The following is a 17,128-nucleotide window of genomic DNA, read 5'->3' on the forward strand; positions in this document are numbered from 1 at the left end:
ATTGTACACTTAAGCCCTGGAGAAGGGCTTAAGACAATGCTCTATGTATCAGTCTTCATTGGGGAGGCAGAGGGAGAGGAAGAAGACCCTTTCAGATGTTTGTGGCTTCAGAACAAATCTGGTTTCATGAACACCCCTTTTATTTTAGTGTTCCCACTGCAGGGGACTTGTGTTGTGTTGTACGTTATCAGTGGTATCATGGATATGTTCTACTAGGTTACTGGGAACTCATGTAATACTTTGTACATCACTCAATAATGGCATGGAGGCTGTAGCTGGGAGAAGAAAAATTGACATTTCACTAGTAAGAAAAAATGCACTTTAAGCAATAGGACATTGCTATTATAGTTCCACAAAAGAAGTACTTTTATGTAAGACAGTGGATCCCATACAACAACTAAGCGACCACAATTAATCCATTGCTTTAAAAGAACAAGGAAAAAGATGATTTTGAAAGTCCCCAAATTTCTACTAGTTTTTGTGGAAGAAAAGGTTTTCAAAGGCCAACATGATAAAATAGTGACATTATTTCCAGATCATAGATACGCAAATGGACACTCTTGTTACCAACTCACAGTTCATTCCTTGTCCAAATTTAATGTTTGGTATAATCCAAGATTCATAGGGTGGAGCCCTCTGAGTTTCCTTCCTGTCCGGTTCTGACTGAAATTTCCTAGTGTTTGTTTTCAATCAGTGCTAACCTAAATCATCTTCTATTTGCACCCCAGGTTCAATGACAATAAATCAGAGATATTCATCTCCAGCACTTTGGATATGAATGTAACAACAGATGAAATTTATGGAGCATTTGCCTGCTTGGTTAGAAACAGTACAGCAGTTTTCACACTGCAAAAATCAGGTAGCATTTCTTTGTACTTCATACCATGTGCATTTGGGTGTGGGCCGGTACTCTATTTGAAGGTTGTCATCTTTATTAAGGGGGACGCGGGTGGCGCTGTGGGTTAAAGCCTCAGCGCCTAGGACTTGCCGATCGTCAGGTCGGCGGTTCGAATCCCCGCAGCGGGGTGCGCTCCCGTCATTCGGTCCCAACGCCTGCCAACCTAGCAGTTCGAAAGCACCTTCGGGTGCAAGTAGATAAATAGGGACCGCTTACCAGCAGGAAGGTAAACGGCGTTCCGTGTGCTGCACTGGCTCGCCAGATGCAGCTTGTCACGCTGGCCACGTGACCCGGAAGTGTCTGCGGACAGCGCTGGCTCCCGGCCTATAGAGTGAGATGAGCGCACAACCCTAGAGTCTGGCAAGACTGGCCCGTACGGGCAGGGGTACCTTTACCTTTTACCTTTTACCTTTATCTTTATTAAGTTGTTCAAAAAAGATTCTGCTACTCACTAACTGTATTCCATAGTAGAATTCCCATGAGTATTTCTGAAATGAGAGTTGGAGATACTTTTTTTTTAAAGAGTTGTCAGACTACTCTGAAAACACACTTATGGCATTCAATCCAAATGTAAATTTCCCTTTCAGAGTTGACCTCTGAAAACCGATAGATAAGAATATGGCTGTGTACAGCATTGATTGGCTGATGCCTTTGAAGTGTCACACACACACAAATCTTTGACCCCACCCCAGAGCTGTTCTGCACTTTGGTTAACAAGATGACAAATAAACATGAATGAAATACTTTAAACTCTTTTTAATTTAATTATATTTAGAAGGGCTTCTTATCTGAAGCTTGATGGGAGGGGCAAGTGTGATAACTGAGCTTGCATTTGCTTTGTACATTTGTCATTAAAATGGCAGAACTAGATAAATCTGAGATTGTGCAGCAGCTGAGGAATTGAATGTGATTTATATTCTGTCTGCCTCCTCTTGAGACTCAAGTAGCCTAAGTGTTTTGGATTACATTTTCTAATTACAGTCTAGAAATGATCCATGGCTCAGCATCATTATTTCATTACTCCATTGGTGTATGTGAGATGCTAAGGGCCATTTCACACATTATGTGTGTGTCTTGGAATGGAACTCTCTCTCTGTGTGTGTGTGTGTGTGTGTGTGTGTGTGTGTGTGTAAAAGTAACTACATCCTTGGGTCCAATATACAGGATTCAGTGTGGTCTATTGAGGATGTGGGTAGCATGGAATCTGGTCAGAGTTTGACCCACAGTGAGTTTATAGAGGTGTGACAGCTTAACTATACATTCAGTTTATAATTCAGTCCACATTTTTCACTTTGTAGTGCCACTGTTCAGATGACTCTTGGCATGTGTGCAAAGGCAAATGTGTTTTTTGGGGGAAGAAACATAGTTTTGAACTAAGATGGCTTCAAAATTCTGAAGTATTGTATGACCCTCTGAGAATTTATGAAGTGGGTATCTCAGCTTGGCTTTCCTTCTTTTAGGAAGAAGCAAGACTTAATTTTCTATATAGAAACTAACTGTTCTCATTTAAAAAATATAGTAATTTACTTTAGCCCATGCATGGCCATCTGATAGACTGAAGTCTAGCTGGGGTGATAAGAGGATTTGCTTTTATGCTGTATCTAGATGCCTTCCTTTTCTTTTGAATAAGTTTCCCCTGTTTTATCTTGGAATTCAAGAAACTCAGCTGAGCCTTCCTGATCCTCTTCTTAGACTTTAAAAGATGTTTTTGCTCTAACTGGTAGTAGGGTTTCTAAAAAGGGCTTTGAACCAGACTTACCATGTCTCTAGAGGAGTTTAATATAAAGACAGCCTTTAGTGCCCTCAGTATTGCTCCATGCTGGCTTTAGGGGCTCAGTTTACAAGAGCAATTTTATGATGGTGTCATCAGTGAATCTGATGGCAGAAAATTGCCACATGATGGCACCAGCAGACAATAGAAACTTTTCTGAGGTTTTCAATCAGTCACAGCCTCAAATGGTTCTACACACCAAAACAAACGTGCTATTAGGCTGCCCCCAAGCAACTCAGCTGTTTTGGCATGCTTGAACACTTTCAAATTCCTCCATCTGGAAGTTTCCATAGGCTGATGGAGCAACTCTGAGATTAGAGCCTCAGTGTATTTTAAAGCAACATTCAGCAAATGGCTCAGTTAACAGTATATTCCAGAGTGTTTTACAAAAAGTCTAAATGAACATGCCCGCACGCTTGCAGGAAGAAATTGAATTGGCACTGGAGAATGTGAATAATTTAGTTTATGCACATCTTTACTCTGAAAACCTTTGATTTACTTCTGCATGTGCATCTTGTGAATGGAGATCCTTGCAAAATTTGGAGGATGATCTAACAATGTGGTGCTAGAATAAATCTGTCTTTTAGCTTCTGCTCATCTCTTCCTCATCATGGTTGCACGTTCTGATAGTCAGAACAGTCATCAAGATACTAAAAATTGTTCAAGAATGACATAACCCCTCATTTTCTTTATAATTTGGTATATTCTGAGACCATAGACCCCAACTCTTCTCTTCCTCTTTTCTCTACCATGCTATCAATTGTAAGGCTGTTTTTTCATTTAATGCTATTTAAAATATGTCTTTCTATTACAGGAGAGACTGCTGGGCACTTGGGCGCTGTGCTAGCTGCACTTGTCACTGTGGCACTGCTGTTACTAATGGCTGTGATGTATGTGAAGTGCCGTCTGAATGTGCTCCTCTGGTACAGAAACCGTCATGGAGAGGTGGAGATCAGTGGTAAATATTGGGCTGGAGAGTTGGCTGTCACTTTTCCCCTTGTGAGATTTGAGTTTCAATGGCAGTCCAACCCAAAGTGTGAACTTCTACAAGAATTATTCTCTCAGTGTTATAGCTAGTCAGCACAGGCTTTGTTGTTGTTTTTAAAAAAATTATAATAAATTTCTCCTCTTGGTACATTTCACAGATGGAAAGCTGTATGATGCCTATGTGTCTTATTCTAACTCAACGGATGATAGAAAGTTTGTCAACTTCATAGTGAAGCCACAGCTGGAGAATCGTCATGGCTACAAGATTTTCCTGGATGATAAAGACATCCTGCCCAATTCAGGTATAGAACCTTGTCCAACACCTCATTTAATATGTACCTGGGCACTCAGACTTGCTGTTGAGTTCAGGCTGCATATAACTTATCTGAAATGGATTAGTTGGCTAAATGAAGAGAAACCTTCAGTTTAATTTGTCCATTTGGCATCCTATGTTTAATATGGTAGCTTTATTAAGTGTTAAAATATCCAATTGAAATCGGTACACACACTAAGTCTGAATATCAGGTTAACTCTTGCATCCATTTTCAAACAAGAGGAGGAGAATGCAAAAAAACACTATTTATATTAGACACTGAGACAGCAGGATGAAAGTTGGTATGCAACTTCAGGGCAACATTCTGCATTTCAAGTACAGCTTAATCCATGTCCCTGTTTCCAAGGTAGATTGGAAAGATGTAAAACATAGTGCAGTGCTATATCTAACTGAGATATTAGAATACAGGCTGGTGTATACATTCAGGACACCATTGTGTATTTCATATATGATCCCAGCTTGATATCTGTATCCTTTTTCAGAGTGAAGAAAAGGGCCACAAACATTGCAGTGCAGTACAGTGGTACCTCAGGTTACATACGCTTCAGGTTACAGACTCCGCTAACCCAGAAATAGTACCTTGGGTAAAGAACTTTGCTTCAGGATGAGAACAGAAATCATGCGGCGGCAGCAGGAGGCCCCATTAGCCAGTGGCGTAGCGTGGGTTGTCAGCACCCGGGGCAAGGCAAGTAATTTGCGCCCCCTAACCCGTGGATTTGCGCCCCCTAACCCGTGGATTTGCGCCCCCTAACCCGTGGATTTGCCCTAACCCCAGATGTTGCGCCCGGTGCGGCCGGCCCCCCCTGCACCCCCCACGCTACGCCACTGCCATTAGCTAAAGTGGTGCTTCAGGTTAAGAACAGTTTCAGGTTAAGAATGGACCTCCAGAACGAATTAAGTACTTAACCTGAGGTACCACTGTATCTGAAATGAAGCCTGTTGAACGCTGCACTTTGCTACTTAATAGATGCAAAAGTATGGCTCTGAAAAATTACTTTGTCCTTTGGCACACTATTTTGTGCATCTGAAGCAACCTAAAATACCTTTAATTCTAAACACCAATAATGGCAAAGCTGTGCAAAGTAGGAACTGAATATTTTACAGACAGGCTCTCTGTTGTACGAAGAAAAATGTATTCTCCTTAACCACCCAGTTGTCCACAGTTAGGTTCCATTTGCATATTAAGTAGGATGTATTCACAGTCTGCCCAGTATATGCTCAGCACAACTGGTGGGCTCTCTACACCTGTTCAAAGTCTGTGACATGATGGATTGCTTAACTTGCATGACCTTGCAGATATGCATTTCATAGAGATGGGTGGTTGTTTTGTGCTGGCCCGCTACCTCTCCCTGTGCCTCCACATTTCCAGGCTGTTATTGCATATGTTTGACAATGTGTTGTTTCTTTACTTGGGCACAGCTTGTTTAATCTTCCTCCAAAGAGCATGAAGTGTAGTTCCTATCCAGGCAGTTTAGAGGGCCACCCCTGTTCTGGCTTCAGCAATATCACTGTAATCATATGCCTTCAGACCATTTGTTCTTATCATCAACTGTTTTGTTTAATAAAACTTCTATAAAAAGTATGCAGCATCCATTTGCATGGGGATGCAAAACAAGCTGTGTACAAAATGCAGCTCCTCCATATTCTATAATGCTGCCCACAGTGGACAGTTCTGGTTAAACAAGAATACACCACAAAACAGCATTTCTCAGCAGTTGTATTACTTTTTGAGTGTATAATACTATGGAAACGGCATCTGTATTGTGCTCTTTGTGGTGTGTCTAATAATAAAAAAATGCAATGTTTGAGTATACTCTTCATTTTTTTTAAAATGTCCTGAGTGTTCCACCAGAGGCACTCATATCCAAAACCAATGGTGCTGTCTGAAGGACAGGGAAGTTCTAAACAGGCTGGTTAGTTTTTTGCCCAGGGGTTCTCCTTTCTGTAGAGCAGAGCAGATATGCATTTGGATGCTAGGGTATTTCTTTCTTGTACAGGTGAAGGATGAATGCTGAAACAACAGTGGATTGGTTCTGGCCCTTCTCAGAAGAGATTTAGTTTTTCTCCTCTCTTTCAGAACCTTCTGCAGATCTGATTATGAATGTCAGCCGGTGCCGCCGCCTCATTGTGGTTCTCTCTAATGCATATCTGGAACAGGAATGGTGCAACAATAATTTCAGGTAATTAGATAGTCAGCGATAGAGACAAGTTCTCTGATTCTCCTTTCATTTTTGGAGGATCAGGAAGGACTCAAGTGAGCACTCCTTCCTCTTGCCCACCTTGTTTAGTAGAAAGTTTACCAAGTTGACCAAACAGGCAAATAGTATGTGCAATTCTGATTTGGAGGGATCACTAAAATCACAGTTTGCTTATTTGGTTGTCCTGGTAAACTATGGCTTGTCAAACCAGTCAAGTGTTCCAATAAGTTGTACTCGTAAGAGGAGGAGAGAAGGTAGAAGGGAGTAGGAAGGCAGGAGGGAGCATGTTCCTGGCTCTTCTATCTATGGTTAGAAGGGCCTCTGAATTTATCCAATTTCTGTATACACCTCCAATCACAACACCCAGAATCTCTCTCACATATCTGGAAATGAAGCACGGCAGTTTAGTGTTAATGCCTCTCAAACCAGTTCCTGAAGTTTTAATTGAACTGTTTGAATTCTACTGAAACTAGTCCTGCTTAGAATTAATATTTTGGGTGACTAGATTGGGTTCAAAGCTTTTTTAATAGTTTGGTTGCGGATTTGGTTAGGACTCTAACCGATTGTCTGGTTTTGCAGGGAAGGTCTTTGGAGGCTGCTGGAACTATCCCGGAGGCCAATCTTCATTGTCTTTGAGAGCCAGTACCGAGAAATAGCACATCCAGCCATAAATTTGCTGAAGCAGCAGAAGAGCACAGTGACCCTTCTGATGTGGCGTGCTGGGTCCATGGTAAGTTGTGGGCTGCAAGGCCATAACTTCATCACTGTGGTTTTGTTTCTCAGTGGCAAGGCAGTACTTGAAGCTATTCAAGAAGCATAGAAGTGTAGAGTAGTTTCTCTTACAAGAAGGGTTGAGAGCCAATCCTCCATTACTTGACCTTGCTGTGATGTATACCAGAGTAATAACTGTTACCTGCTTTTCTTGGCACTAAAGAGTAGCATCTTCATGAAAGTAGGCTGAATATATTTTTGTTTGTCCGTTATTTTGATATCTCCTGTTATTTACTTTTTATTTTAGCTATTTACCTGTTGACTAGGAAATCATCAGCTCCAGATATTTGCCAAATGATACCTTTTTAGATGAACATGGCTTGACTGCTCCATGGCTCATGCGTGGAGGCCATGAGCAGTGTTGTAAGCATTGCAGAAAATATAGATAAGTTATATTTTAACTCCCACTTTAAAGAAGCAAACAGAGCCACAGGGAGGCACCAGAACCTGAGAAATAAGAATTGGAAACATATACTTGCTTCACCCAGAGTACTCTCAGTGCAAAGAGAAATGAAGAGAGAGGGGGAAGTTAGAGACTGGAGAAGGAAAAAAGCACAAACCCTTCCCTAAAATGAGCATTTGCAGGGGAGCATTCTAGCAGGATAGAGACTTCTGGTTTACAGTTATTGCTGTTTCTTTATCTGTGCTAAATGAACAATAGCATGCTTGTGACTCACAATACTCCTTGCAGTTGCACATCGGGATATTTAGTTATTTTATTAGGTTTTTCACCCACCCTTCACCTCACGGTCCCAGGGCAGGTTACAACAATTAGAAAATCTAGTGACATGACACGTGTGTGTATTTTTAAAGAACTGGACCCATTGGTTTTTTTGTAAGTCTGGTATAATGCAAAACTTGTACCTCGTATAAATATTTAAATACATAAATAGGATGCACACACAGGTAAACAAATAACTGTAAGCATGCTTGCAATAGACCTTAGGTTTCCAGAACTTAGGGAGTGCGAGGAATGGAGGGGAGGGGACAACAGCACACAGTGCAAAGACATCCCATCAAGCACCTCCCACTCTTGGGGGACAGGAAGCACTGCAATAGAGTTCATTTGAAGGTGGTTCTGTGGACAGATGTGCACAAAAATCCACATGGAAAAATCAGAGCTGTGCAACTCACTTGTGCAATTAACACTCTGCTGTGCACACAACCTATGCCTCAAGACATAAGAAAGGGGCTTCTTGATTTTACTTAAAATGTAAAGAATCCTTAGCAGCTTTGATAACAGGCCTTTTAGACACAGCATTCAAGGAACTACCTACTCCCCACCCCAGCTAATAAGAAGTTACGACAGCCAAAATATTTCAAAGCAGCTTTAACAGTGCCTGGAAAATGCCATTAGGTGTAAGGATACTGCTTGCTTCTGGCAGTGAGTGGATCAAAGCCACCATATGTCCGCTATTTTTTTGTTTACTCCTATGTCTAAGACAAAATGGGAACAGCACATTAACATTTTTAATAAGACTGTTGCTGTACATGAGCAACAGGCTGCAAGTCTTGAGCTCTGTAAGTGCGATCTTTGGCTTCTTGTTTCTTAGTCAGATTAAAAATCTGACTCTTTCCAAAATAAGGCATTAGGAGAGGAATTAATATCAAGAGAGGTTTTAAAGTAACATCCAGTGGAGTGGTCCTGTCATTGCTAAATTATTTGGTTCAAAAAAACCCAATTGGCTGTATTCCATCAGGGTGGAATCTGAGCACAGCGATCCCAGTTTTCAAGAAAGGCGACACACAAATTATATACCAATCAGTCTTATAGATAGCATTAAAAATTACATGTAAAATACCTCCTGTTTTGAGTATGAAGAATGGCCGATGTTGCACAATGTAATTGCTGAATAACAAGCTGACTTTAAAGCTGGCTAGTTAATGCTTGGCAACCATTCTGTGCTTGCTCATTTAATTCCTGTGTTAACAGAAAAAAATAAGCTCTTTGCAGTTTTTGTTGATTTTAAAACTGCCTTTGATTACATCAGTAGAAATACATTCTTGGAGAACCTCGAACACCAGCATTGCCTGCCATGTGTTAATTTGGTAGGAGCATTACCCTTAAAAACTAAGCTAAATTATCTCATAAGTGGACTGTGTCCATCTACAGTGGTACCTCGGGTTAAGTACTTAATTCGTTCCAGAGGTCTGTTCTTAACCTGAAACTGTTCTTAACTTGAAGCACCACTTTAGCTAATGGGGCTTCCCCCTGCCGCTGCGCCGCCAGAGCCCGAATTCTGTTCTTATCCTGAAGCACTATTTCTGGGTTAGCAGAGTGTGTAACCTGAAGCATATGTAACCTGAAGCGTATGTAACCCGAGGTACCACTGTATATTCCTATATTTAGGGTGGATTCCAGATTGTTCATCCTGATTGGTTTGCAAGGAGGCTATACAGCATGAGTGGGCAACCTCTGGCCCACAAGCCAGTCTTCATTCTGGCAGAGCAAACCCCTTCAGCCAGCAAGATTATACTCTCTGCTCTCTACTCACCAGCTGATGAGCAGGGGGCTGGTGCAGGGATAGTGTTCTGTTTGGCTGTACATACCTGCTACCCTGCTGGAAACAGGCACACATGGCGAAAGAGCTCTGTATATTGCATCTCTGGTGGTTCGCAGCTCTCTGGAAATTCCATAAAACTAAAAGCTGAATGACAGCTGAATAGTACCTCGAAATATTGGCATGCTTATTGCCAATTCTAAAATGGGTTCAAATTAACTATGCAGTTGCTCTTTGCATTTGAGATCTTGGGGTTCAGGGTGTGTGTGTCTGCTTCTCATCTGACTTGATTGGGTTCAGAACACCATCAAATATGCTAACAGCATTTCTCCAATAAAAAATGGGCCATTTTTGCTCTAAAAGTAAAAGTGATTTCTAGCCTGCTTTAACTATTGGAATTAACGCCTGCAATTGTTTTGAATCAATATAACCAAAAGATTGTTGTAATTAATAGTCAAGGGATAGTTTATTCAACTCTGATGCTTGGTAACAAAAAAAAAAATTCCGTTGAATATTTTTCCAGCAGGACTTCTATGGTTGCAAAACTTGATTTAAAGAATAGTGTTTGTGACCTCTTAATTCAGAAATACCTCCATTTTGTTTCCAACTCTAAAATCACACCATGGCAGTTAAGTTTAAATATAAACATATTGAATTGTATCGGATGGATCTATCAAATTTCACCAGCATAAGACTTTCCCTGCGCTCACAATGCAGGGTATGCAACTTCCTGTCATGGGAGATGCAAAAATATTTCTTTTGCTTCCCAAATTTGCTTATGTGGACAACGTTCTGTGAAAGATATAACCCATTACTTACTGGATGCTCAATTTCTGAGAAAGCTTGTAATTTTTTTATCAGATTCTGGGGGAATGTTGCCATTCATCAGGCTTTCAAATAATTTATTTTTTACTGGCAAGTTCAAAAAAGGGTATTATCAACACAGTGGCCAGCTTTTCCTTAGCTGTGGCCAAATGCTGTTAAAAGTTTGTGGATGCTTCTGCTGAATGTTTGTGGTGGCTGTTAATTTCCTGCCAATGTTTTTTGTTTAATGATGTTTTCATTTTTTAATTCCTGCTGTTTTATTTATAGTGTTGGTCCTGTGTAGCTGTACATTTTGACTTGATATGGCCCAATGGTCAATAAAAATAATTCTCTATTTAATTTGTATATCTACCCACCTTGCTGTTCCCCAGAGAAGCACACTATCAGATCATTTAGGCTGAAGTAGCAACAAGGAAGTAGAATGGATTACGTAGAAATATTGTGGTTTCTTGTGCCTGAAAAGGCTGTAAAGGATTGCTGGAGGTCCCTGTCAGCTATGCCCCTTTACCTCAAGGGTGCAGGCAGCTCCCAGTATCTGTCTCAAATTCTCGTAACCTCTATAGGTTACTTTCTCCTCTAGGGCTATGGCTTACTGCAGGCTTCCATAACTTGGGCCTCCAGATGTTTTTGGCCTACAACTCTCATGATCCCTAGCTAGCAAGACCAGTGGTCAGGGATGATGGGAATTGTAGTCTCAAAACATCTGGAGGGCCAAGTTTGAGGAAACCTGGCTTACTGCATGCAGTAGCTTGCAGCTATGGTTTACTGTGATGTACAGACTGGGCCACTAAGGTGAGATGAAGTTAGGAAATAGCAAGCTTGGGAAAACGATCTGTGCAAGGCATTGAAGCATTGCAGTCTGTTTCTGAGTTTTCGCTGGATACCAGCCACATGTTCTCTTGCCTTTTATCCATGAGGACAAAGCCAAAAGCCTTACTTTAAAAAAGAAAAAAAGAAAAAAAGAATTCACTCAATTTAAAATTGCACTGAAATCCTAGGTTAATGGAAAGGCGAAATCTGTTGCTTTATCTGGTCACGAAAGCCTTCCATCAGAAGTAATGCCACTTAATACCTCTTAGATTTTGCAGTGCGTTTCATCTCAAAGATGAAACAAAGCTGAATGGGAAAACTGTTGGTGGAGCTGTAGATCCCTCTGTTGTAGCGAACATTTATCTCCCTCTGTTCAGTCCTTTGGGAGCCAGACAGGGTGCCTGTGCTTCATAGACGAGGAGCTCCTGTGAGAACGCTGCCCTCAAGGCAGGGCTGCTGGGACTTGCCTACAGATATATCGCACAAGGGTTTGTGTATAACTGATGAGCATGTGACAAGATGCTGCCTCTTTGCTGCTTCTAGGCACCTTCATCTGATTTTTGGAAGGAACTGTGCCTCGCCCTGCCACGAAAAGTGTCCTATCAAGGCCTCAGGGGAGACCCCCAGACCAGTTTCCAGGAAGACAAGGACCCTATGCTGATCCTCAATAGCAATTACTTGGATTTCCGGGGGGATTCGCACCCTGAAGGAGACTCTGGTAACAGCACTGTTTAATCTTCACTCTGCCACCATAGCATGCCAATAGGAGAGTTGCTTTTGATCCTGCTCTGAGGTTTTTATGGTTTTTTGAGTGTTAGTCCACAGTTAGCCAGAAAGATTCTCAAGTGAGGCTCACAATTAAGTTTGAAAGAAAAAAAACCCATTAAAAAATCATTTGATAGAAGAACACTGCAATTGCTAAAATTAGCAAAAGTATAGCCCAGCAGCTTTATTAATCAGTCAGCCAGGTGCCTTTCTACACACTGCCATGAGCTAACTGTGTGCTTCCTGCCTGTATTATTACAGCTATTTTAGTATGGTATGCCAAAACCCTATGTACACTTACTTTAACATAAGTTCCATTGAACTCAAGGGAGCTTCCTTTAGAGTGGAGATGTGTAGGATCAGGCCTCACTTTTGATTACAAAAGCTAAGGCTAGTCAGATGGTGACCGCCCCCGCCCCGAATTAAAGATGCTTTGAAATATGTGATCAAATTGTGCTACGTACTCTCATCTTACTTTCACCTCTAGGAAATAGGTTTCTTCTTTATTTCAGAATTATCAAAACCTGTTCAGCCAGAGGTGACAGTGGAGACTAATGGAAGTGAAGCCTCTGCACCCACTTTCAGATTCCTTAAAATTTATTTTCTCCACTTTAAGCCTGTGTAGTGTAGTCAGATCACAAGCAATAGTATTTATTTAAGGCCTTTATATACCATCTGACTTGGCAGAATGTGTCTATTTTGGTTGATCACCAGGCTTGGTCACCATTGTATGCTGTTTCTGTGGCTTCCAAATGGCATAACAGGTCTTCCTCCCTCCTTCCTTCCTTCCTTCCTTCCTTCCTTCCTTCCTTTCTTTCTTTCTTTCTTTCTTTCTTTCTTTCTTTCTCCTTCCTTCCTTCCTTCCTTCCTTCCTTCCTTCCTTCCTTCCTTCCTTCCTTCAATGGCCAGCCCAGAGTTACACCTGATTAGCTGATCCTTCATCAGTCAAACAACCATTGCCTCAATCCAAATGAAATTATCTTCCCTGTCATGCAGCAATACACACATACATACTGTGGCACATTTTGCAGCAGAAGAATTAATTCATCTGTTTTTCCCATTCACTGCTAACATTGGATAGGGAGCAGGGCAACATGTTTTCATAGAGAACATGTTATTTTGGCTATGAATCCATTTGTGTGTGTGTAGAGGAAGAAAGGAAATAATGGTGTCATTATTGCTACATGCTTCCTTAGAGTAGCAATACCAAGGAGTGGAAATTTATGTAATTTACCACCTCCCTCTATCATTTATGTGCAAACATACCAAGAGTTCATAAAAGAAATGGGTTTTATATCCACCAAAGGGCAGTTTTCCATTCTCTGAGCCTGAGACTACAGAGAGCTTGGTGGTTTAGTCCTGACATCCTTTTTCCTAGGCCTGTGGGACTATGGCTGTACAATGGATCAATGAGTAGGAAGCACACTTGAGGCATCGGTTCCAGAGGTTGTGAAGAACAAGCTCTGGCCCTGGGGATTTGTTAACACAGGCTGAGCACTTGCAAAGCAATACATTTTAATTTTAGTAACAGGAGCAAAATAAGTTCAGTGGTCATAAAAGATTTACGAGCGACTGGCAAGAGCAAGCCCAGCTCGCTTGTACACGGTGATTTTATTGTCAAGAGAAGAACAGAGAAAATAATGGGTTTGGCTGGGCTTTTCCTTTAGTTGAGACAGCAGCGTTGGGCTTATTTTGCTGAGGGTGTTGCATTCACTGTCATTAATAGGCCTTGTTTCTTGTGTGGCGCGGCTGTGCACCTTGTTGGAAGCTTTCCTCATTAGTCTAGTTGCTCCATACAACAGCATGCCAGGATGCTTGAGGCTCCTCATTCTCTCGCTTGCAAAGGGAATAGTTGCTTGGAAGACATTTCATTCTCACTAGGAGTGCCTGATTTTTACACACACCCACACCCACACCCACACCCACACACCCTCTCTCCTGCTTGAGAGAAAGTGATGCACATTAAATGTATTTCATGAGGCTTACAAAGGTGTTACCGGTTTCTCTTCCCAGCTCCCCTCCTGAGGTCTTTGAAATGCTGCTGTTAGTGCTAAGGGGAAGAGCAGCTCCTCTCAGACCCTGGGGATTGGCGAAAGGCGGGACTGAAGCCTGCTCCAGATTCCCTAGGTGTTGAAATATTCAAGCCCCTTACTCTTGTCTGACATGTCAAGGCATGCTCTAAAATAAAACATTTAAATTAAGTTTAAAACTGCCAACTGACTCCCAGGCTGCATGAGATGCAGGAGGTCTATAATTAGATCTCCTGACATTTCTGCTTTTAGTTAAAAGTAGCCAGAGGCTCCAGCTTTGATTAGAGCAGTGACCCTGAGCCTCAGACCTGAGGAAAAAATTTTTGAACTCTTTTTCCTGTGCCATTACCCCAATCTGTACTGTCTCCTAGTTATAGATCTCCTGCATCTCACGCAACTTGATACTTAAATTGGTTTAATAGTTTTTCCTTCTCTCCGGCTAGCCTTAGCAACTAGTTCTTTGAGGAAGGATATAGCAATCTCACTGAAGTACTATTCGCAGAAATGTTGGTGGGAAGCAATGATACTTAAACTGGTGTTTAAATGAGCTTGAACTGTATATATGCCCTCCTTGTGAATACAGTGGTACCTCGGGTTAAGTACTTAATTCGTTCTGGAGGTCTGTTCTTAACCTGAAACTATTCTTAACCTGAAGCACCACTTTAGCTAATGGGGCCTCCTGCTACTGCCGCACGATTTCTGTTCTCATCCTGAAGCAAAGCTCTTAACCCGAGGTAATATTTCTGGGTTAGCGGAGTCTGTAACCTGAAGCGTCTGTAACCCAAGGTACCACTGTACTAGCATAAAGTATAGTAGCACTGGTCATTTTAAAGCACTTCAACTTGTCTCATTCTGCCTTGCCATCCCTTCCTCTCTGCTAACTGCTACCTTCTCCTTCCCATCCTACAGGTGGCAGGGGGTCCATTTTCAAAGCCGCACCACCTCCTCCCATGAGTGGCCCTGATGGCCCTCCACTTGGTGCTTTGGAAGAAATACAACTTGGGGAAAACCAAAGGAGTGAGATTGACATCTCTGATTTGGGATCTCGGAACTATGGAGCAAGGACAGATTTCTACTGCCTGGTGACAGAGGATGATATCTAAGAGATGCTGGAATTTTCCTTGGTGAAACTGATTATCACGATGTGCCTTGACAATGACAATCGGCTTGGGTAGTTTCTTTGATCCGTAACAACCAAATTGAGTGCTGTAGGGCTCTGTCCTGGGCCCCACACTCTTCATAATATTAATCAATTACTTAGCAGAAGGGGTGGAGGGGAATCCTTAGCACATCTATGGAGGACATAGAAATGGGAGGGATCACTAACACCTCAGAAGACAGGAATAAAATTCAACATGATCTCAGTGGGTTGGAAACTAGGCTGATTAACACATGAAGTTCAACAGAGACCAATGCAAAATTCATTGGGTGGTGGGAATACCTAGGTTGGCATGGCAATAGTATACGTGAGAAGGATTTTAGCATTGTGTTTGATCACAAGCTGACTATGTATGAGTCAGTGGTGTTAGATGACTGCAAAAACAGACTAATAAGATTTTTTTGCAGCATTAATAGAACCATGGTTTCCAAGTCACCAGAAGTGGAACTGTGGCAGTGGACCCGGTTACCTAGAGGGCAGGTGGTTTCCTGCTCCGGAAGTCTACACGAAGAGGCTGGACCTGAATTGATATAGTCCACAATATGGGTATCTAACCTGAGTTCATGTGGGCCCCCACCTAACTTTGTCTCATCCCCCAGCACCTCAGCACTTTGGTGGCAGCAGCAAGAAGAAACAAAATCAAAACTGACAGTGTTTGAATGCGACCAGCTGCATACCTGTGCATGCAGTGTGTGTGTGTGCGCACGCATGTGCATACATGCAGGAGTTAAGGTTAGTCAAGAGTAAATGCAGCCTTTGGGCCCAAAATGTTAGCCACTCCTTGTCTACAGTATCCCTTCTAACTCTTTGGTTTTATATCACTTCAGCACTGTAATTGTTGGGGGAGTTCTGTTAATCCTGAAATGTGCAAGACTTTGTTAGTGCCTTATACTTTGATTATCTTTAGTTTGTATAACTACTCAGGATCAAGGGAAGTTGTTAGGAACGAATGACCCTATTGTATGTTCTTGGGTGAAGATCTTGCACTAGGTCACTATGCTGAGACCCCAACAACTTCTGTCAGACTCCTTTGTTTTTGCTAACATCTCTGGATAGCCCTTTCTATTTCAGAAATGGGCACTGATGACTGGCCAACATTAAGGTAATAGAACAAAGGAAAATAACAGCAATTTGGTCTGGCACTGCTGAGACCCTGTTGTGGCTGGAAACGTATCAGTCAAAAGCAGTGTAATGGAGGCAATGTCTTGGACAAAACAGATTAGATTAGCCATTTAGTTTCCGAATGAAAATCACATTGACAGCTGCAGCCCTTGGGTAAGTAGCACTTTCTAAGAGCTTTACAGCCTGATCCTAGCCACATTTACTTGGAAAACTTGCCTTAAGTTAGTTACGGTAGTTTGTGAGTACAGCCTTAGCAATACATTGTTGCCACTAAGTGCAGATCAATGCCTAGGATGGAAAGAGAAGCGCTATAATGTTGATGGAACATCTGCCTGAACTTCAAGAAAAGCATAGCTTTTGGGGGAGGGAGGATTTGAAAAGTAATGACACTGAAAGTTCAGAATGAAAAGGTCAAGTTTTACTTACGTTCCAGCTAACAAAATTGTCACAGCAAGTCTTAGAAAAGGTTGGCACATGGTCCTTTGTCCTCTGCTTCTTTGTTTTCTTCTGGCAAGGCTCTGAGTAAGTCGCCCACCAAAAGGCCTAATTGCAATAATGGCACCTCAAAAAGTATTTCTTAGGCTGTGTTTAGCTACTAATGTTGTTTGCTGCCTAAAGTGTTCACTGGGCAGGTGTTCTTGCTTTAAAAACATTGTATGCACACCAGAAAGTGGCTAAATAAATAAATATTTTAAGCTAGCTGTTTTGTGGCATAACTAGTCACTGGGCTGTCAACTTCAGCCTCTAGAAAGCCGATGTCTTCAAGTTAACTGGCATCTAAAGGGTTAAGCCCTGACTTGGGGAAAACTGGAGCTTCTGCATATCAGGGTTGAGTTGTGTCAGGACTAAATGGGCACTACTAACTTGGTCCAGCAGCTAAAAACAATGAAAATGGAATTAACATTCTCATGGTCTTTATACGCACCAAAATTTCTTCCCAACCATGAACACTAGCAC

At 41.8% G+C, this 17,128-nt stretch overlaps 1 protein-coding gene across 5 annotated transcripts in view; it reads left to right on the plus strand.

The window, feature by feature from the left end:
* SIGIRR (single Ig and TIR domain containing) overlaps nt 1–16,870 on the plus strand; it is a 36,870-nt gene extending 20,000 nt beyond the window's left edge. For all 5 annotated transcript variants that reach the window (XM_081875490.1, XM_081875491.1, XM_081875488.1 and 2 more), the window contains 7 exons: nt 729–859; nt 3,484–3,627; nt 3,815–3,958; nt 6,068–6,170; nt 6,768–6,918; nt 11,639–11,813; nt 14,800–16,870. In XM_081875490.1, the coding sequence (XP_081731616.1) occupies nt 729–859; nt 3,484–3,627; nt 3,815–3,958; nt 6,068–6,170; nt 6,768–6,918; nt 11,639–11,813; nt 14,800–14,993 (1,042 nt within the window). In that variant the 3' untranslated portion in view covers nt 14,994–16,870. The remainder of the gene's footprint in view (nt 1–728; nt 860–3,483; nt 3,628–3,814; nt 3,959–6,067; nt 6,171–6,767; nt 6,919–11,638; nt 11,814–14,799) is intronic.
* Nucleotides 16,871–17,128: the final 258 nt, after the last annotated feature.

Source organism: Podarcis erhardii, assembly GCF_964252035.2.
Source record: "Podarcis erhardii genome assembly, chromosome: 1".
NCBI classification, from domain to species: domain Eukaryota; kingdom Metazoa; phylum Chordata; class Lepidosauria; order Squamata; family Lacertidae; genus Podarcis; species Podarcis erhardii.